Source organism: Thalassophryne amazonica, chromosome 4 (genome assembly GCF_902500255.1).
Source record: "Thalassophryne amazonica chromosome 4, fThaAma1.1, whole genome shotgun sequence".
In the NCBI taxonomy this organism is placed as follows: domain Eukaryota; kingdom Metazoa; phylum Chordata; class Actinopteri; order Batrachoidiformes; family Batrachoididae; genus Thalassophryne; species Thalassophryne amazonica.
Window position 1 is genome coordinate 132,494,029 of NC_047106.1, and position 22,902 is coordinate 132,516,930.

The 22,902-nt window shown below is 41.4% G+C and overlaps 1 protein-coding gene across 1 annotated transcript in view; it reads left to right on the top strand.

The window, feature by feature from the left end:
* Positions 1–22,902, top strand: part of ryr1b (ryanodine receptor 1b (skeletal)) — a 468,306-nt gene that overhangs the window by 140,221 nt on the left and 305,183 nt on the right. Inside the window, 2 exon segments of the mRNA XM_034168593.1 lie at positions 6,806–6,892; positions 7,038–7,264. Coding sequence (XP_034024484.1) covers positions 6,806–6,892; positions 7,038–7,264 — 314 coding nt within the window.

Consider the following 22,902-nt stretch of genomic DNA (forward strand, 5'->3'; position numbering starts at 1 on the left):
GTAAACACTCCACAGAGTGTATATTCCTGTCTGTGTATATCTGTCTCAGCCCCAAAAGTATTTGGGACCATGGTTTCTTCAGCCCAGTGGTGGCCAAGTGGTGTTGGTGGTGTTTCTTGTTTTAGTCAACTTGTGTTTCCACTAGTTGGGAAGCTGGAGGAACAATGTGATGGATTCATCTGTCTATATATCCATTCATTCTCCTATAATTAGGGAATAACCCTTTTGTGCCTGATGATGGGCGGACGTTCATGCTGGGTTATACAGTCAGACATACAGCTTTACAGGTAAAACGGATATGTTCGACCATATCCATCGAATGTGATAATCCATCAAACGTCAAATGGTAATTTTGTATCAGAATCCACATCAGTACTTTCGTACAGTAGCTTAAATTCACCCATTTCGGTGGCGGCACGCGACTTTCTCTCACTCTGAGATAACAGCACTAACAGCTAGCAGCGTGCACAGCCGGTGTTCTGAAGAATTGTGCGTCTCAAAAGTTCCGCGTCCCGACAATACTGCGCATGCGCAGTTGCGCGTGAAGGGCAGGAATGGCATTCCATAGTAATCACATCTCATCAGAACACCTGTCAGGGCACAGAGTAATACATCTTTTGCCACCATTGTTGCAAAAATTACACATACGAGGTCTGTTAGAAAAGTATCATACCTTTTTATTTTTTCAAAAACTATATGGATTTGATTCATATGTTTTTACGTCAGCCAAGCTTGAACCTTCGTGCACATGCGTGAGTTTTTCCATGCCTGTCGGTTGCGTCATTCGGCTGTGGGAAGGCTTTGAGTGAGCACTGGTCCACCCCTCTCGTCATTGTTTCATTGCGAGGAAATGGCGAAATGATTTGGGCTTTTTTTCCATCAGAATTTTTTCAGAAACTGTTAGAGACAGGCAGCTGGAAACCATTCGAAAAATTTATCTGGCTTTCGGTGAAAATTTTACGGGCTTCACAGAGAATAAGGACTGTTACTACAGCTTTAAGGACACTCCGCGCGGCGCGCGCCGAGTCGCCATCAAGAGGCAGAAACCACCACATCATTTCTAAATGGATGGCTGTGTGGAGCTGGGACCGCCGTGTGCAACTTCTCTGGTTATCCAGCCATTTTCCGGCAGATTTCACATTTAACAAGAGATTTTGTCATGGACAGCCGCGCGGAGGCTTCGCACGTCACGACCGATTCGCTGATGAAGCGAGACAAAGGAACACCTCTGTTTTGGAGTGTTACAGGACAAGTTGGGACATGCCTATCTCGGCTTTCAGTGCTTACCAGTCGAGTGAGTATAAGAGAAATTGTGGAGAGCTGGGCATGTCCCAACTTGTCAGAGTTGGCGCAAAGCAACGCCGTGATGAAGCCTCACGGGACATGTTCTGGCATGTCCAGGCACATCCACAATTTCTCGGATAATCACTCGATGGAAAAACCACCGACAGCTGTCTGAACGCCATCTCAAAGCCGCCCTGTGAGACCAAAACGGAGGTGGTTTTGTCTCGCTCCAGTAGCGAATCCATCGTGACGCGCATAACCCTCCGCTCGGCTTTCCATGACAAAATTTCCTGTTAAAAGTGAAATCTGCCAGAAAATGGTTGATGTCCAGCTCTTGTGATAACCAGAGAAAGTGCACACAATGGTCCCGGCTCCACAGAGCCATCCGTTTAGAAATTATCCGGTGGTTTGTGGCTCTCGATGGCGGCACGGAGCGCGGTGCACCGAGCGTCCTTAAAGCTGTCCTTAAAGCTGTAGTAACAGTCCTTATTCTCTGTGAAGCCTGTAAAATTTTCACCAAAAGCCAGATACATTTTTTGAATGGTTTCCAGCTGCCAGTCTCTAACAGTTTCTGAAAACATTCTGATGGAAAAAAAAGCCCAAATCATTCCGCCATTTCCTGACAATGAAAATCCGCCGAGGGGGTGGACCACTCCTCACTCCTCCTGCTCACAGGCGAATGACGCAACTGACAGGCGTGGAAAAACTCACGCATGCGCACGAGGGTTCAAGCTTGTCTGACACAATCACATGTGATTCAAATCCATATGGTTTTTGAAAAAAATAATAAGGTCTGATACTTTTCTAATAGACCTCGTATTGTTCAAAATGTGCATTTGTGTTTATTGTTTGAACCTTTTTGTTGTATAGTCTTTCACACAAGAAACCAAATTACCTTTATAAAGTGTCAAAACAGTTGTTTATTATAGTTTTCTGTGTATTTTGAATAAATGTGTGTAGAAAATTATTTTCTGTTTTACTTTTTCCTTTCTTATTTCTGATTGTAAACCTTTATTACACTTATAAAATGCAACTATAGCATATATATTTTTAAAGTACAGGTTGTCCTGAAAAAAGAGACATAAAACTTGATTGTGGTTGCAGGGAGAGCTGTTGACAGCAATAATAAAACATTTATGCCAGGCGAGTGAACTGTCCAAAAAATGCCCTCGGACCCCAGAGGGTTAACCACTGAATCTGAAACATGACGGTAGATGTGTGAAACGATGTGGAATAAGTCTCTTTACCAAAGGGTATTCCATGTGACATCAGTGACCCTATGGCCTTGGAGGAGGTTTGCACTCTCCGAGTGCTTCTGGTTTATTCTCAGTCTTCATGTCAGTTTTTTCCGCTATTGTGCTGTATTCTTTTGAGTTCCATGTTAGTTTTCTGCATTGGTCTTCTTGGTTTGTAATGTTATTATTGTGTTGAGTTTGTATGTCATCAGTGTGTTTTCTCTTTGTTCCCAATCTTGGTTAAGTTTAGTATTACTTTGTTTGTTAGTTTTTGTATGTTTATTCACGTGTATTCCTTAATTCCGATTTTCCTCAGTGTCACATTCAGCACCTGTTGCGTGTCTGATTAGTATCTGTGTATTTAAGCCGACACTTTGTCCCTGGTTTTTGTTAGTTGCTACATTTCTGTAGCTCGCTCGTTTTGGGTCCTGACCGCACTTCAGTAATAAGTCCTCCATCTCGCTCTTTTTCTGTAACCTTGGTCATTGATAGAGTCCCCCGTTTCATGCCTCCTCTGTGTTATAGATTTGCGTGTGGATTTTGGTTGTCGGCTTTTCCCCCAGGTTCCTTCCTTATTGCTTGGATGGTGTCTGTGTATTTGTGTAATAAATCACTTATTGTTTCAGTTTTACCTTCCGTTTTTGGCTGCCTGTATATTGGGTTCACTTCGTCACTGTGACAGTTAACGTAAGACACAGACAGATGGACAGACGGACAGAAGGACGGACGGACAGGCGCAATGTTTTCCCAATACCTGATGGCCATATTTTGACCTCGGGTAATAAGAGAGAGAGAGAGAGAGAAAAATATCTTTGTGTTGTTTTTCTTGATTTATTGAATCTTTGATCATTAGCATTAGTTATTGTCATTAGTGATTAGTGATTGATTATTTTTCCCCTTTCTCCAATTTAATTGACCACATGTGAACAGGTACTTAAAGGGCATATCACATTCCAATCAACACTATTTGTTAAATATAATGCAATGCCAAAATGCCCTCGGCCATATGAGCACAATAATAATATTGACTTTATTCCAGACTCATGAGTACATAGATACATGCTATGTACATAAGTCCATATGTGGGCAGTGGCAAACTTATACTGTGAATTTTCTATGTAACATCCTGAACAGAATACAGGATAGTGAAGCAAGCTTGGCAAGACAGACAACATTCACAGTTCAGCAATATGTAGATCTGTAGACGTAAATATATCTGATGTCACATACAATAAAATTACGGGACTGTACACTGCATTCAGAAAGTATTCACAGCGCATTGCACTTTTCCCACATTTTTAAAATGTTACAGCCTTATCCCAAAATGGATGAAAATTATTTTTTGCCTCAAAATTTTTTTTTAGTTTTTTGCAGATTTATTTGAAATAAAAAGCTAAGAAATCACATGTACATAGGTATTCACAGCCTTTGCCATGAAGATCAGAATTGAGCTCAGATGCATCCTGTTTCCACTATCTTCCTTGAGATGTTTCTATGTACAGCATAATTGGAGTCCACCTGGGGAAAATTCAGTTGATTGGAGATGATTTAGAAAGACACACAACTGTCTGCATATAGTCAAAGGAATTGCCCATAGATTTCCGACACAGGATTGTCTTGAGGCACAAATCTGGGGAAGGGTACAGAAACCTTTCTGCTGCTTTGAAGGTCCTAATGAGCACACTGGCCTCCATCATCCATAAATGGCCACAAGAACTCTTTCTAGAGCTGACCATCCATCTAAACTGAGCAGTTGGTGGAGAAGTGCTTGGGAGGTTACCAAAAAAAACAATGGTCACTCTGTCAGAGCTCCAGCATTTCTCTGTGGAGAGAGGAGAACTTTCCAGAAGGACATCCATCTTTGCAGCAATCCACCAATCAGGCCTGTATGGAAGAGTGGCCAACAGAGCCGCTTTTTAGTAAAAGGCACATGGCAGCCCACCTGGAGTTTGCCATAAGGTATATGAAGGACTCTCAGAGCATGAGAAACAAAATTCTCTGAACTGATGAGACAAAGATTGAACTCTTTGGCGTGAATGACAGGTGTCATGTTTGGAGGAAACCAGTCACCATCCCTACAGGGAAGCATGGTGGTGGCAACATCATTCTGTGGGGATGTTCTTCAGCAGCAGGACCTGGGAGACTAGTGACGAAAGATGAATGCATCAATGTACATAGACATTCTGGATGAAAACCTGCTTCAGAGCACTCTTGACCTCAGACTGGGCGGCAACGGTTCTTCTTTCAGCTTGGGACTCCGTCGAGGGCAGTTGCATCTCCTCCACTCTCCCTTATCTCTGTGCTTTTAACCTTCAAGTCCCTACTCCACCAGACTGTGAATTCCTCAAAACTACATTGGATTCTGGATCTATTGGACTACTATTGGATTAACCATGGAATTGATCAGCTGGTCTCTGAACGCTATTGACACCATTTTTTCTACAAGAAGGTCAGGACCGGGGGATCCTACCTCCCCAGAAGGAACGTATCCTGCAGGCTATGTCCTCGACTCCTGGAGTTCCTGGCTTGTGGCATGCTTGGTGCCTTTCTCCTTTGAGGATGTCGAGGATTTATTCATTTCTGGTCTCATGGTAGCAGGGCTGGTACTTTTTGGCTTATGATCTACAGGAAAATTGGCAAGACGGCGGCATCAAGAACCACGGGCCCTCGCTTGTCCGTCATGAGTAACGAGGTTGGAAAGGCAGTGCATTCTCAGACTGTGTTGACTCTTGAACTCAGACGCAAATTGGATGACACCTTCGAGCTGATGCGTGCCTTGCATTTGAAGCTGAAGGTTTTGGAGGGCGGTGAATATTCTTAATTGAATATTGGGAATATTCTTAATTCATAATTGGGATTTGGCTGTGCGAGTGGAACTGTTAATAGTGTTTTTCAGTGCTCAGCTGCAACACTACAGGCTATCTAGCATCAAGGTCAATTGCCCACTGTGTACCTCCAGAGGAATTTATCCAGGCTCTGGTGAGATTATTCAGCTCCATTCTTATCTCAACCCACAAGGACAATAAACTGACAGACTTACACATGGACTGAAGCATGCTCCAGTTTTCTCCTCTCACCTCTTTCCTGCCCCGCCCTTCCTATGGCTGGCCTCCGTTCTTTCCCAAGCTGGCAGGCAGCGCAACTTGATAGTTGCAGTGGCTACCAGCACACTCACATCGCCTCAATTGGAAAACAAACTGTTTCAGGTTTAGTGCACATAAACAATGTCAAATGTATATGTGTTGTCCTAATTCTGATGTGTGCCATTATTACGGTAAACAAGTAATAATTGTAGATCAATTGCTGTTTGTGTGTGGAATGTGAGTGTGGAAATCTGAAATTTGCCCATTGAGGGATGAATAAAGGCTTATCTAAACTAATATCCTAAGCACACAGCCAAGATGTCAAAGGAGTGGCTTCAGAACAACTCTGTAAATGTCCTTGAGTGACCCAGCCAGAGCCCAGACCTGAATCTGATTGAACAACTTTGGAGAGATCTGAAAATGGCTGTACACTGACGCTCCCCATCCAACCTGATGGAGCTTGAGAGGTGCTGCAAAGAGGAATGGACAAAACTGCCCAAAGATATGTGCACCAAGCTTGTGGCATCATATTCAAGAAGACTTGAGGCTGTAATTGCCAAAGGTGCATCAACAAAATATTGAGCAAAGGGTGTGAATACTTATGTACATGTCATTTCTTAGTTTTTTATTTTTAATAAATTTGCAAAAAATGTTTAAAAAAAGCTTTTTCATGTTGTCATTATGGGGTGTTGTGAGAAGAATTTTGAGGAAACAAAATTAATTAACTACATTTTGTATTAAGGCTGTGACATAAATTATTGAAAATGTGAAGCACTGTGAATACTTTCTGGATGCACTGTACACAGTCTTGGACTTCAGACTTGGTTTTTGGTGGTTGAAGGCTCAAACGCTTTCTTTTGGCAAATTATATCAACATGTCAGCTTTGCAAATGATCACAACTCATTTTTAGACCATAATCTCGTCAGGTCATCAAGTACCACTAACCTACACAGTTTCCATCTCTCCTTGCGCTTCCACAACGGGATTCTCTCATTTGGGTGTCTGTTAGTGATTGATTAGCTGCACACCTGAATGAGGTAACCAGCAGAGAGAGATGGAAGAATGCGTAGGTTGGGTGGTACTTGAGGTCTGGGTTGAGACCCATTGATTTCAAGGATGCAAACATTGAGCATGATCTGTTTTGTGTGGATGGGTGAATTTTATTGGTCTGAAGTTAGAAATTGTGACGCACTCTCTTTCAGGTTGAGCCCAACACAAAATTGTTCCCTGCCGTCTTTATTCAGCCATCCAATCAGAACATGGTGCAGTGGGAACTGGGTAAACTCAAGGTCAGAAAACACTTTTGTTTGTAACAGACAGTGCACACATTTTCAAAGGGTGATTTTCTCTCTCTAAAGTGCTTTAGAAACTCTGTATTTTAGTGTATTTCCACATGCTTTCCTTTTACCCCTTTCCTTTCTCTCTCTGTTTCAGAACATTATGCCTATTTCTGCAGCTATGTTCCGCAGTGACCGCAAGAACCCCGTGCCACAGTGCCCTCCCAGGTTGGATGTCCAAATGCTAACACCTGTTATCTGGAGCCGTATGCCCAATCACTTCCTCGACCCAGAGATGGGCAAAGTCAACGAGAGGCTCGGCTGGATGGTGGAGTGTACCGAACCTCTCATCATGATGGCGCTACACATTCCAGAGGAGAACAGGTGGGAGATACTAGCTGGCTGTCATAGTAAATGGTACTCAGTAGTAACAAGGCTATGACACAGCATAGCAAATCGGAACATGTTTTGAAGTATCATAGTAACTTCTTGATCCATCTTTCTCAATCTTGAACAAACTTGGTATACGTAGTAGTTTTGGCTATCATTCACACCAGATTTGAAATCGGATCCCATTTTTGAACTGTTTAAAAAAATTCATGCTGATTCTGGAAATTATTGTAACTACTATGTGGTAACCTCCGGGTATTCATAGCTTCTCACAGCTTCAGTCATGTTTGAACTTCTTTAAATTGGGCATTCGTAGTGACTACAGCTTGAAACGTGTTTGATCGTGCTCCATCGGGGTAATAATTTTAAGCCAAAGCAGAGTTTCTTACAGTTTTTGGCTGAGGGCGCAGCTCCTTTCTTTTGTTTTTGGGCCGGTTGCTAGTTCTGCACTTTATAAGACAACCTGTTAGGAGGCAAGCCAGATTAAGCTGTTTCATTACATTTTTACGCTTTTTTGGATTACAGGCAATCATAGTAGATTGGCGCCCTATGGAATAGCTTTGTAACCTACAGGTCACTCTATGGGTGACTGAAGGTACACTGATCTACACAGGTAACTTTGTAAGGGGAGGAATTTTCACTTATGTTGTATTTTATCAGACTAAATCTGAATGATAGAAATTGTTAAAAATTGCACAATCAAGGGGTTAGTGTGCTTGCTTTCCATATGGATGGTTCCGGGTTCAAATCCCACCCCTGCTATGTTTCTTCATGTAATATGGAGTTGCATCAGAAGGAGCATCCGGCATAAAACTTGTGCCAAAATCAGCATGCAAATCCACCTTGGATCTGTTGTGGCAACCCCGAGTGGAAAAAAAAAAAAACAAAGGAGCAGCTGAAGGGACTTAATTTTACACAGAAAAAGTTGTTGAAGTTACACATCACAACAGCAAACAGAATCTGGAGTTTAAATAGCCACCGTGGGGTAACCAGAACTGGATTTAGATTCCAGTCATTGCGGTGCAAGTGACAACTTTAAGTAGCCGGAAAATGTTTTATATGATAACAGAAATTCCAGGTTGAGTTCTTAGTTTTACGACTATGACAAATACAGAAAATGCCAGCATCTTCACTTTGATCTTTGTCATTTTGTCTGTGCCATAACTGCCAGAAGGAAAGACTGAACTTTTTTCTGGTTTGCATGAATAATAATCTCACATGATCTTACTGCATTCATCACTGGACAGCAACTCATAACCTGCCCATATCGTTGCCCTGCAAAATAGAGCTCTTTCTTACATTTCATTGTCCTGCTGTCTTTTTACAGTGTTTGTATAATATTGTAGTTTTTACTCTCTATGACACCCAACTTTCCACAGCTATTGTAAAGAGCAGCTTTTTGGTAATTATATGGAACACCAGCAAGAATTCCCTCAAAAAGATGATTATGAAAATATACTACAGTTGAAATTTATTCATTTGAAAATTTGAAATGCTGCAGGTGTGAATGGGGCAAAAAATGAATAAATAAATAATCAACTTTATGTAAATATGAGTGTATATATATATATATATATATATATATATATATATATATATATATATATATATATATATATATATATATATATATATGTACTCAACAAAAATATAAACGCAACACTTTTGGTTTTGCTCCCATTTTGTATGAGATGAACTCAAAGATCTAAAACTTTTTCCACATACACAATATCACCATTTCCCTCAAATATTGTTCACAAACCAGTCTAAATCTGTGATAGTGAGCACTTCTCCTTTGCTGAGATAATCCATCCCACCTCACAGGTGTGCCATATCAGGATGCTGATTAGACACCATGATTAGTGCACAGGTGTGCCTTAGACTGCCCACAATAAAAGGCCACTCTGAAAGGTGCAGTTTTGTTTTATTGGGGGGGGATACCAGTCAGTATCTGGTGTGACCACCATTTGCCTCATGCAGTGCAACACATCTCCTTCGCATCATCCGTGAAGAGAACACCTCTCCAACGTGCCAAACACCAGCGAATGTGAGCATTTGCCCACTCAAGTCGGTTACGACGACGAACTGGAGTCAGGTCGAGACCCCGATGAGGACGACGAGCATGCAGATGAGCTTCCCTGAGACGGTTTCTGACAGTTTGTGCAAAATTTCTTTGGTTATGCAAACCGATTGTTCCAGCAGCTGTCCGAGTGGCTGGTCTCAGACGATCTTGGAGGTGAACATGCTGGATGTGGAGGTCCTGGGCTGGTGTGGTTACACGTGGTCTGTGGTTGTGAGGCTGGTTGGATGTACTGCCAAATTCTCTGAAACAACTTTGGAGACGGCTTATGGTAGAGACATGAACATTCAATACATGAGCAACAGCTCTGGTTGACATTCCTGCTGTCAGCATGCCAATTGCACGCTCCCTCAAATCTTGCGACATCTGTGGCATTGTGCTGTGTGATAAAACTGCACCTTTTAGAGTGGCCTTTTATTGTGGACAGTCTAAGGCACACCTGTGCACTAATCATGGTGTCTAATCAGCATCTTGGTATGGCACACCTGTGAGGTGGGATGGATTATCTCAGCAAAGGAGAAGTGCTCATTATCACAGATTTAGACTGGTTTGTGAACAATATTTGAGAGAAATGGTGATATTGTGTATGTGGAAAAAGTTTTAGATCTTTGAGTTCATCTCATACAAAATGGGAGCAAAACCAAAAGTGTTGCGTTTATATTTTTGTTGAGTGTATATATATATATATATTAAACCCTGTTAAAAATGTAAAAAGTTACAAAATCTTTTGGGCCACATGTTGTTCTTGTTCCACTAATAAAATAAAAGATCTGTGCCAAATTTTATTGTAATTGGACATTGTTTAGGGATCCCCCACAAAGCAACAATTTTCCCCAAACAAGCAATGTAGTAGTTGAGTCATTCCAGTAATGTTCTCCTCAGGGTGACCAATCAACCACCACTTTTTGCGATTAGAAGCCATCACATGTAGCTGTAAAACAAAAATAATGGCATCAGAGTCTTGTCCCGTTAGGGTGGCATTGCCTTGCCAGCAAAGGGAGAGGAAAATGTGTCACCCTGGAGGACCTCTAAATCTTATCTGATTGAGATCAAATTTGGTCTGCACCTATAAATCCCCAAGTGGAACAAAAACAACATGTAGCCCGAATATACAGTGTATATATATATATATATATATATATATATATATATATATATATATATATATATATATATATATATATATATATATATATATATATATATTTGCCTTCACCATTTCCCGAGCAGCCGGGAAAGCAGGCCGACTGGGTGACTGTGAGGAGGAAGCGTAGTTCTAAACAGAAGCCCCGTGTACACCGCCAACCCGTTCACATTTCTAACCGTTTTTCCCCACTCAGCGACACACCCGCCGAGGATCAAACTCTGGTTATTGGCGACTCTGTTTTGAGAAATGTGAAGTTAGCGACACCAGCAACCATAGTCAATTGTCTTCCGGGGGCCAGAGCAGGCGAAATTGAAGGAAATTTGAAACTGCTGGCTAAGGCTAAGCGTAAATTTGGTAAGATTGTAATTCACGTCGGCAGTAATGACACCCGGTTACGCCAATCGGAGGTCACTAAAATTAATATTGAATCGGTGTGTAACTTTGCAAAAACAATGTCGGACTCTGTAGTTTTCTCCCTGCCCCCTCCCCAATCGGACCGGGAGTGACATGTTTAGCCGCATGTTCTCCTTGAATTGCTGGCTGTCTGAGTGGTGTCCAAAAAATGAGGTGGGCTTCATAGATAATTGGCAAAGCTTCTGGGGAAAACCTGGTCTTGTTAGGAGAGACGGCATCCATCCCACTTTGGATGGAGCAGCTCTCATTTCTAGAAATCTGGCCAATTTTCTTAAATCCTCCAAACCGTGACTATCCAGGGTTGGGACCAGGAAGCAGAGTTGTAGTCTTACACACCTCTCTGCAGCTTCTCTCCCCCTGCCATCCCCTCATTACCCCATCCCCGTAGAGACGGTGTCTGCTCCCAGACCACCAATAACCAGCAAAAATCTATTTAAGCATAAAAATTCAAAAAGAAAAAATAATATAGCACCTTCAACTGCACCACAGACTAAAACAGTTAAATGTGGTCTATTAAACATTAGGTCTCTCTCTTCTAAGTCCCTGTTGGTAAATGATATAATAATTGATCAACATATTGATTTATTCTGCCTTACAGAAACCTGGTTACAGCAGGATGAATATGTTAGTTTAAATGAGTCAACACCCCCGAGTCACACTAACTGTCAGAATGCTCGTAGCACGGGCCGAGGCGGAGGATTAGCAGCAATCTTCCATTCCAGCTTATTAATTAATCAAAAACCCAGACAGAGCTTTAATTCATTTGAAAGCTTGACTCTTAGTCTTGTCCATCCAAATTGGAAGTCCCAAAAACCAGTTTTATTTGTTTTTATCTATCGTCCACCTGGTTGTTACTGTGAGTTTCTCTGTGAATTTTCAGACCTTTTGTCTAACTTAGTGCTTAGCTCAGATAAGATAATTATAGTGGGCGATTTTAACATCCACACAGATGCTGAGAATGACAGCCTCAACACTGCATTTAATCTATTATTAGACTCTATTGGCTTTGCTCAAAATGTAAATGTGTCCACCCACCACTTTAATCATATCTTAGATCTTGTTCTGACTTATGGTATGGAAATAGAAGACTTAACAGTATTCCCTGAAAACTCCCTTCTGTCTGATCATTTCTTAATAACATTTACATTTACTCTGATGGACTACCCAGCAGTGGGGAATAAGTTTCATTACACTAGAAGTCTTTCAGAAAGCGCTGTAACTAGGTTTAAGGATATGATTCCTTCTTTATGTTCTCTAATGCCATATACCAACACAGTGCAGAGTAGCTACCTAAACTCTGTAAGTGAGATAGAGTATCTCGTCAATAGTTTTACATCTTCATTGAAGACAACTTTGGATGCTGTAGCTCCTCTGAAAAAGAGAGCTTTAAATCAGAAGTGTCTGACTCCGTGGTATAACTCACAAACTCGTAGCTTAAAGCAGATAACCCGTAAGTTGGAGAGGAAATGGCGTCTCACTAATTTAGAAGATCTTCACTTAGCCTGGAAAAAGAGTCTGTTGCTCTATAAAAAAGCCCTCCGTAAAGCTAGGACATCTTTCTACTCATCACTAATTGAAGAAAATAAGAACAACCCCAGGTTTCTTTTCAGCACTGTAGCCAGGCTGACAAAGAGTCAGAGCTCTATTGAGCTGAGTATTCCATTAACTTTAACTAGTAATGACTTCATGACTTTCTTTGCTAACAAAATTTTAACTATTAGAGAAAAAATTACTCATAACCATCCCAAAGACATATCGTGATCTTTGGCTGCTTTCAGTGATGCCGGTATTTGGTTAGACTCTTTTTCTCCGATTGTTCTGTCTGAGTTATTTTCATTAGTTACTTCATCCAAACCATCAACATGTTTATTAGACCCCATTCCTACCAGGCTGCTCAAGGAAGCCCTACCATTATTTAATGCTTCGATCTTAAATATGATCAATCTATCTTTGTTAGTTGGCTATGTACCACAGGCTTTTAAGGTGGCAGTAATTAAACCATTACTTAAAAAGCCATCACTTGACCCAGCTATCTTAGCTAATTATAGGCCAATCTCCAACCTTCCTTTTCTCTCAAAAATTCTTGAAAGGGTAGTTGTAAAACAGCTAACTGATCATCTGCAGAGGAATGGTCTATTTGAAGAGTTTCAGTCAGGTTTTAGAATTCATCATAGTACAGAAACAGCATTAGTGAAGGTTACAAATGATCTTCTTATGGCCTCGGACAGTGGACTCATCTCTGTGCTTGTTCTGTTAGACCTCAGTGCTGCTTTTGATACTGTTGACCATAAAATTTTATTACAGAGATTAGAGCATGCCATAGGTATTAAAGGCACTGCGCTGCGGTGGTTTGAATCATATTTGTCTAATAGATTACAATTTGTTCATGTAAATGGGGAATCTTCTTCACAGACTAAAGTTAATTATGGAGTTCCACAAGGTTCTGTGCTAGGACCAATTTTATTCACTTTATACATGCTTCCCTTAGGCAGTATTATTAGACGGTATTGCTTAAATTTTCATTGTTACGCAGATGATACCCAGCTTTATCTATCCATGAAGCCAGAGGACACACACCAATTAGCTAAACTGCAGGATTGTCTTACAGACATAAAGACATGGATGACCTCTAATTTCCTGCTTTTAAACTCAGATAAAACTGAAGTTATTGTACTTGGCCCCACAAATCTTAGAAACATGGTGTCTAACCAGATCCTTACTCTGGATGGCATTACCCTGACCTCTAGTAATACTGTGAGAAATCTTGGAGTCATTTTTGATCAGGATATGTCATTCAAAGCGCATATTAAACAAATATGTAGGACTGCTTTTTTGCATTTACGCAATATCTCTAAAATCAGAAAGGTCTTGTCTCAGAGTGATGCTGAAAAACTAATTCATGCATTTATTTCCTCTAGGCTGGACTATTGTAATTCATTATTATCAGGTTGTCCTAAAAGTTCCCTAAAAAGCCTTCAGTTAATTCAAAATGCTGCAGCTAGAGTACTGACGGGGACTAGAAGGAGAGAGCATATCTCACCCATATTGGCCTCTCTTCATTGGCTTCCTGTTAATTCTAGAATAGAATTTAAAATTCTTCTTCTTACTTATAAGGTTTTGAATAATCAGGTCCCATCTTATCTTAGGGACCTCGTAGTACCATATCACCCCAATAGAGCGCTTCGCTCTCAGACTGCAAGCTTACTTGTAGTTCCTGGGTTTGTAAGAGTAGAATGGGAGGCAGAGCCTTCAGCTTTCAGGCTCCTCTCCTGTGGAACCAGCTCCCAATTCAGATCAGGGAGACAGACACCCTCTCTACTTTTAAGATTAGGCTTAAAACTTTCCTTTTTGCTAAAGCTTATAGTTATGGCTGGATCAGGTGACCCTGAACCATCCCTTAGTTATGCTGCTATAGACGTAGACTGCTGGGGGGTTCCCATGATGCACTGTTTCCTTCTCTTTTTGCTCTGTATGCACCACTCTGCATTTAATCATTAGTGATCGATCTCTGCTCCCCTCCACAGCATGTCTTTTTCCTGGTTCTCTCCCTCAGCCCCAACCAGTCCCAGCAGAAGACTGCCCCTCCCTGAGCCTGGTTCTGCTGGAGGTTTCTTCCTGTTAAAAGGGAGTTTTTCCTTCCCACTGTAGCCAAGTGCTTGCTCACAGGGGGTCGTTTTGACCGTTGGGGTTTTACATAATTATTGTATGGCCTTGCCTTACAATATAAAGCGCCTTGGGGCAACTGTTTGTTGTGATTTGGTGCTATATAAAAAAATTGATTGATTGATTGATTGAAATGGCATCTCACCAATTTAGAAGATCTTCACTTAGCCTGGAAAAAGAGTCTGTTGCTCTATAAAAAAGCCCTTCGTAAAGCTAGGACATCTTTCTACTCATCACTAATTGAAGAAAATAAGAACAACCCCAGGTTTCTTTTCAGCACTGTAGCCAGGCTGACAAAGAGTCAGAGCTCTATTGAGCTGAGTATTCCATTAACTTTAACTAGTAATGACTTCATGACTTTCTTTGCTAACAAAATTTTAACTATTAGAGAAAAAATTACTCATAACCATCCCAAAGACGTATCGTTATCTTTGGCTGCTTTCAGTGATGCCGGTATTTGGTTAGACTCTTTCTCTCCGATTGTCCTGTCTGAGTTATTTTCATTAGTTACTTCATCCAAACCATCAACATGTTTATTAGACCCCATTCCTACCAGGCTGCTCAAGGAAGCCCTATCATTATTTAATGCTTCGATCTTAAATATGATCAATCTATCTTTGTTAGTTGGCTATGTACCACAGGCTTTTAAGGTGGCAGTAATTAAACCATTACTTAAAAAGCCATCACTTGACCCAGCTATCTTAGCTAATTATAGGCCAATCTCCAACCTTCCTTTTCTCTCAAAAATTCTTGAAAGGGTAGTTGTAAAACAGTTAACTGATCATCTGCAGAGGAATGGTCTATTTGAAGAGTTTCAGTCAGGTTTTAGAATTCATCATAGTACAGAAACAGCATTAGTGAAGGTTACAAATGATCTTCTTATGGCCTCGGACAGTGGACTCATCTCTGTGCTTGTTCTGTTAGACCTCAGTGCTGCTTTTGATACTGTTGACCATAAAATTTTATTACAGAGATTAGAGCATGCCATAGGTATTAAAGGCACTGCGCTGCAGTGGTTTGAATCATATTTGTCTAATAGATTACAATTTGTTCATGTAAATGGGGAATCTTGTTCACAGACTAAAGTTAATTATGGAGTTCCACAAGGTTCTGTGCTAGGACCAGTTTTATTCACTTTATACATGCTTCCCTTAGGCAGTATTATTAGACGGTATTGCTTAAATTTTCATTGTTACGCAGATGATACCCAGCTTTATCTATCCATGAAGCCAGAGGACACACACCAATTAGCTAAACTGCAGGATTGTCTTACAGACATAAAGACATGGATGACCTCTAATTTCCTGCTTTTAAACTCAGATAAAACTGAAGTTATTGTACTTGGCCCCACAAATCTTAGAAACATGGTGTCTAACCAGATCCTTACTCTGGATGGCATTACCCTGACCTCTAGTAATACTGTGAGAAATCTTGGAGTCATTTTTGATCAGGATATGTCATTCAAAGCGCATATTAAACAAATATGTAGGACTGCTTTTTTGCATTTACGCAATATCTCTAAAATTAGAAAGGTCTTGTCTCAGAGTGATGCTGAAAAACTAATTCATGCATTTATTTCCTCTAGGCTGGACTATTGTAATTCATTATTATCAGGTTGTCCTAAAAGTTCCCTAAAAAGCCTTCAGTTAATTCAAAATGCTGCAGCTAGAGTACTGACGGGGACTAGAAGGAGAGAGCATATCTCACCCATATTGGCTTCTCTTCATTGGCTTCCTGTTAATTCTAGAATAGAATTTGAAATTCTTCTTCTTACTTATAAGGTTTTGAATAATCAGGTCCCATCTTATCTTAGGGACCTCGTAGTACCATATCACCCCAATACAGCGCTTCGCTCTCAGACTGCAGGCTTACTTGTAGTTCCTAGGGTTTGTAAGAGTAGAATGGGAGGCAGAGCCTTCAGCTTTCAGGCTCCTCTCCTGTGGAACCAGCTCCCAATTCAGATCAGGGAGACACACACCCTCTCTACTTTTAAGATTAGGCTTAAAACTTTCCTTTTTGCTAAAGCTTATAGTTAGGGCTGGATCAGGTGACCCTGAACCATCCCTTAGTTATGCTGCTATAGACGTAGACTGCTGGGGGGTTCCCATGATGCACTGTTTCTTTCTCTTTTTGCTCTGTATGCACCACTCTGCATTTAATCATTAGTGATCGATCTCTGCTCAACTCCACAGCATGTCTTTTTCCTGGTTCTCTCCCTCAGCCCCAACCAGTCCCAGCAGAAGACTGCCCCTCCCTGAGCCTGGTTCTGCTGGAGGTTTCTTCCTGTTAAAAGGGAGTTTTTCCTTCCCATTGTAGCCAAGTGCTTGCTCACAGGGGGTCGTTTTGACCGTTGGGGTTTTACATAATTATTGTATGGCCTTGCCTTACAATATAAAGCGCCTTGGGGCAACTGTTTGTTGTGATTTGGCGCTATATAAAAAAATTGATTGATTGATTGATTGAAATGGCATCTCACCAATTTAGAAGATCTTCACTTAGCCTGGAAAAAGAGTCTGTTGCTCTATAAAAAAGCCCTTCGTAAAGCTAGGACATCTTTCTACTCATCACTAATTGAAGAAAATAAGAACAACCCCAGGTTTCTTTTCAGCACTGTAGCCAGGCTGACAAAGAGTCAGAGCTCTATTGAGCTGAGTATTCCATTAACTTTAACTAGTAATGACTTCATGACTTTCTTTGCTAACAAAATTTTAACTATTAGAGAAAAAATTACTCATAACCATCCCAAAGACGTATCGTTATCTTTGGCTGCTTTCAGTGATGCCGGTATTTGGTTAGACTCTTTCTCTCCGATTGTCCTGTCTGAGTTATTTTCATTAGTTACTTCATCCAAACCATCAACATGTTTATTAGACCCCGTTCCTACCAGGCTGCTCAAGGAAGCCCTACCATTATTTAATGCTTCGATCTTAAACATGATCAATCTATCTTTGTTAGTTGGCTATGTACCACAGGCTTTTAAGGTGGCAGTAATTAAACCATTACTTAAAAAGCCATCACTTGACCCAGCTATCTTAGCTAATTATAGGCCAATCTCCAACCTTCCTTTTCTCTCAAAAATTCTTGAAAGGGTAGTTGTAAAACAGTTAACTGATCATCTGCAGAGGAATGGTCTATTTGAAGAGTTTCAGTCAGGTTTTAGAATTCATCATAGTACAGAAACAGCATTAGTGAAGGTTACAAATGATCTTCTTATGGCCTCGGACAGTGGACTCATCTCTGTGCTTGTTCTGTTAGACCTCAGTGCTGCTTTTGATACTGTTGACCATAAAATTTTATTACAGAGATTAGAGCATGTCATAGGTATTAAAGGCACTGCGCTGCAGTGGTTTGAATCATATTTGTCTAATAGATTACAATTTGTTCATGTAAATGGGGAATCTTCTTCACAGACTAAAGTTAATTATGGAGTTCCACAAGGTTCTGTGCTAGGACCAGTTTTATTCACTTTATACATGCTTCCCTTAGGCAGTATTATTAGACGGTATTGCTTAAATTTTCATTGTTACGCAGATGATACCCAGCTTTATCTATCCATGAAGCCAGAGGACACACACCAATTAGCTAAACTGCAGGATTGTCTTACAGACATAAAGACATGGATGACCTCTAATTTCCTGCTTTTAAACTCAGATAAAACTGAAGTTATTGTACTTGGCCCCACAAATCTTAGAAACATGGTGTCTAACCAGATCCTTACTCTGGATGGCATTACCCTGACCTCTAGTAATACTGTGAGAAATCTTGGAGTCATTTTTGATCAGGATATGTCATTCAAAGCGCATATTAAACAAATATGTAGGACTGCTTTTTTGCATTTACGCAATATCTCTAAAATTAGAAAGGTCTTGTCTCAGAGTGATGCTGAAAAACTAATTCATGCATTTATTTCCTCTAGGCTGGACTATTGTAATTCATTATTATCAGGTTGTCCTAAAAGTTCCCTAAAAAGCCTTCAGTTAATTCAAAATGCTGCAGCTAGAGTACTAACGGGGACTAGAAGGAGAGAGCATATCTCACCCATATTGGCTTCTCTTCACTGGCTTCCTGTTAATTCTAGAATAGAATTTGAAATTCTTCTTCTTACTTATAAGGTTTTGAATAATCAGGTCCCATCTTATCTTAGGGACCTCGTAGTACCATATCACCCCAATAGAGTGCTTCGCTCTCAGACTGCAGGCTTACTTGTAGTTCCTAGGGTTTGTAAGAGTAGAATGGGAGGCAGAGCCTTCAGCTTTCAGGCTCCTCTCCTGTGGAACCAGCTCCCAATTCAGATCAGGGAGACAGACACCCTCTCTACTTTTAAGATTAGGCTTAAAACTTTCCTTTTTGCTAAAGCTTATAGTTAGGGCTGGATCAGGTGACCTTGAACCATCCCTTAGTTATGCTGCTATAGACGTAGACTGCTGGGGGGTTCCCATGATGCACTGTTTCCTTCTCTTTTTGCTCTGTATGCACCACTCTGCATTTAATCATTAGTGATCGTTCTCTGCTCCCCTCCACAGCATGTCTTTTTCCTGGTTCTCTCCCTCAGCCCCAACCAGTCCCAGCAGAAGACTGCCCCTCCCTGAGCCTGGTTCTGCTGGAGGTTTCTTCCTGTTAAAAGGGAGTTTTTCCTTCCCACTGTAGCCAAGTGCTTGCTCACAGGGGGTCGTTTTGACCGTTGGGGTTTTACATAATTATTGTATGGCCTTGCCTTACAATATAAAGCGCCTTGGGGCAACTGTTTGTTGTGATTTGGTGCTATATAAAAAAAAAAATTGATTGATTGATTGATTGATTGATTGACCATTTATATGTGATTGGAGTTTCATGTCCTGAAAGTCTCTCTAAATGTGTAAGAGTGCATATCACAGTCAAAATTCTTCTGCTATAAACAGCTGAGACTTCCACTTGAAACTGGGTAATTTTTAACACTCACCAATTACTCTGCAAGTCACTCATGTGGAACGCCGTGGGGTGCAGTGCCTTTTAATGCGGGCGTGCATCCTCCATGTAAATACACGGACATGACTGAATCTATGCATAGCACTGCAACAAATGTCCGTAACTTGCCCAAAGAAAGGTGGAAAAATTCCCTTAAACGTGTCCCAGATGTGACAGTCTGAACAATAAGACAATATTTCATAGAGAACATTTCCGCTGTCAGCTGGCATTGTGTGCACATTTTTGTCATCATTCAGTATTACACCAATAAAAACAGCTTGTATGAAACTATATTCAATGTCTTGATTGAAATGTGCTTCACACAAATGATAGCTGTGTTTGGGAGGAAAACTGGAAAAACTGCAGATTTCTAGTGTTCTGAGGCAGATTGCAGAATGCTATAACATCCAACTTTCCTTTCATTCATCAAAAACATTCAAGCGTACTGCTCCAATCATCATGAAATGAACTCAGTACTTTTCAGGTGTTTAGAAACAGTAAAAGGTACACTCTGCACAAGTGAACTTGACCTCACCTCTTGGACTTTGTCCCTGCTCTCTGAGGTCTCGGGGCCACTCGGCTTGTCCTCGTCTGTCCCCAGCAGCTCTCAGACAACTTCTGAATTTATCATAAGCCAAAGTAACCTGGAGGGCATTAAAGTTCAGTTCGAGCCTCATATTTCTGTCCAAACCCAACTCTAACCCAACAGGCATTTTAATGTTTCTGTCAAAATCTGTTATTTCTGTTTGAAACAAATGCCCACAAACAGGAATAAAGCTGTTAGATCCTGTATTTTCATTCTTTTTAATTCACAAAAATGGACATTTGCCCCATGTGAAGCAGACCTACGCACACAGAGTAGACTTTTAATCCGACCTGGTATTGCCTCCTTTCATCCGGATCCATCATCCCAGACACACTGGTGTCCAAATAAGACATCCTTCTTTAGGAAGTAATTTAATTCCTTATTGTGGAAACTGTTTGTGAATAAGTGCAGTGGTATTGAAGAAGTCTATCGGGTGTAATACGGTGCTGCAGGTGCATTTTCCGTTGTGCTGTCGCTTTATCCCGCCACTGTCAAAAATGAAAAAAATCACTTATTTTAAAAACTGAAAAAGTTTTATTAGCATCACAGCGCTCCATTCAGCTTTCTGCTTGTGATGAACATAAATCTCATCTCATAAATCTTTGACAAAAAAGAAAAGAAAAGGATTTTTAAGCAGCTGACCACTGTGCTGATGTGACATGTCTGGCCTGACCCATCGAGTACCAACGCTGAGAAGGGCATTGGTCCTCCTTAGCCTGCATGCAGAGCCACTACTTGGACATACGAGGTCTATTAGAAAAGTATCCGACCTTATTATTTTTTTCAAAAACCATATGGATTTGAATCACGTGTGATTGCGTCAGACAAGCTTGAACCCTCGTGCGCATGAGTGAGTTTTTCCACGCCTGTCGGTTGCGTCATTCGCCTGTGAGCAGGCTTTGAGTGAGGAGTGGTCCAGCCCCCTCGGCGGATTTTCATTGTCAGGAAATGGCGGAATGATTTAGGCTTTTTTTCCATCAGAATTTTTTCAGAAACTGTTGGAGACAGGCAGCTGGAAACCATTAGAAAAATTTATCTGGCTTTCGGTGAAAATTTTACGGGCTTCACAGAGAATAAGGACTGTTACTACAGCTTTAAGGACAGCTTTAAGGACAGCTTTAAGGACGCTCGGCGCGCCGCGCTCCGTGCCACCATCGAGAGCCACAAACCACCGGATCATTTCTAAACGGATGGCTCTGTGGATCCGAGACCATCGTGTGCACTTTCTCTGGTTATCACAAGAGCTGGACATCAGCCATTTTCCGGCAGATTTCACTTTTAACAAGAGATTTTGTCATGGAAAGCTGAGCGGAGGCTTCGCGCGTCACGACCGATTTGCTGATGGAGCGAGACAAAGGAACACCTCCGTTTTGGTCTCACAGGACGGCTTTGAGATGGCGTTCAGACAGCTGTTGGTGGTTTTTCCATCGAGTGATTATCCAAGAAATTGTGGATGTGCCTGGACATGCCAGAACATGTCCCGTGAGGCTTCATCACGGTGTTGCTGTGCGCCATGCGGCACCGCCGCGATGCGTGAAGCCTCCGCTCCTCTTTCCATGACAAAAACTCCTGTAACAGTGGAATGTGCCGTTCATTTCCAAACTGGACGCTGTGTTTTATCCGGGACATCGCCTGACTAGCACAGGAATTGTGAAAAGACGTGGACATCAGCACTTTTTCGGCACATTGAGACAGACGTGCGGAGGAATTCCGCATGGCGCAAAGCAACGCCGTGATGAAGCCTCACGGGACATGTTCTGGCATGTCCAGGCACATCCACAATTTCTCGGATAATCACTCGATGGAAAAACCACTGACAGCTGTCTGAACGCCATCTCAAAGCTGTCCTGTGAGACCAAAACAGAGGTGGTTTTGTGTCGCTCCAGTAGTGAATCCATCATGACGCGCGAAGCCTCCGCTCGGCTTTCCATGACAAAAACTCTTGTTAAAAGTGAAATCTGCCGGAAAATGGTTGATGTCCAGCTCTTGTGATAACCAGAGAAATGGCACACGATGGTCACGGATCCAGACAGCCATCCATTTAGAAATGAAATGGTCGTTCAGCCTGTCGATGGCGGCTTCGGAGCACGGCGCGCCCCACAGCCGCTGGGGGCCGTCCTTAAAGTGACAGTAACATTCCTTATTCTCTGTGAAGCCTGTAAAATTTTCACCGAAAGCCAGATAAATTTTTCTAATGGTTTCCAGCTGCCTGTCTCTAACAGTTTCTGAAAAAATTCTGATGGAAAAAAGCCCAAATCATTCCTTCATTTCCTGACAATGAAAATCCGCCGAGGGGGTGGACCACTCCTCACTCAAAGCCTGCTCACAGGTGAATGATGCAACCGACAGGCGTGGAAAAACTCATGCATGCGCACGAGGGTTCAAGCTTGTCTGACGCAATCACACGTGATTCAAATCCATATGGTTTTTGAAAAAAATAATAAGGTCGGATACTTTTGTAATAGCCCTCGTATTTTTGACGAATATGCTTTTAATGCTTTGCATGCCACGCCGGCAACAGAGTTGCGAGTTCACGCTACGTCCCACGGCATTTACACACCGCTGCCCATTCGCACTCAGTATGTTACAATGGTCTATCGACTCAGTGTCTCTGCTACAAACTTTAATATGAGATTTTAAGACACCTTGTATTGACTTGTATTAGTTGACAGAGAAGGTTCATAGGAGTCTTTGATGATTGTGCATTTACTCTCAGTTGCAACTGTATTTTTTATCACAATAATATTGCTATGACTTCACCATTACCATGGCTTGGACATCACTCAGTCTACATGTCT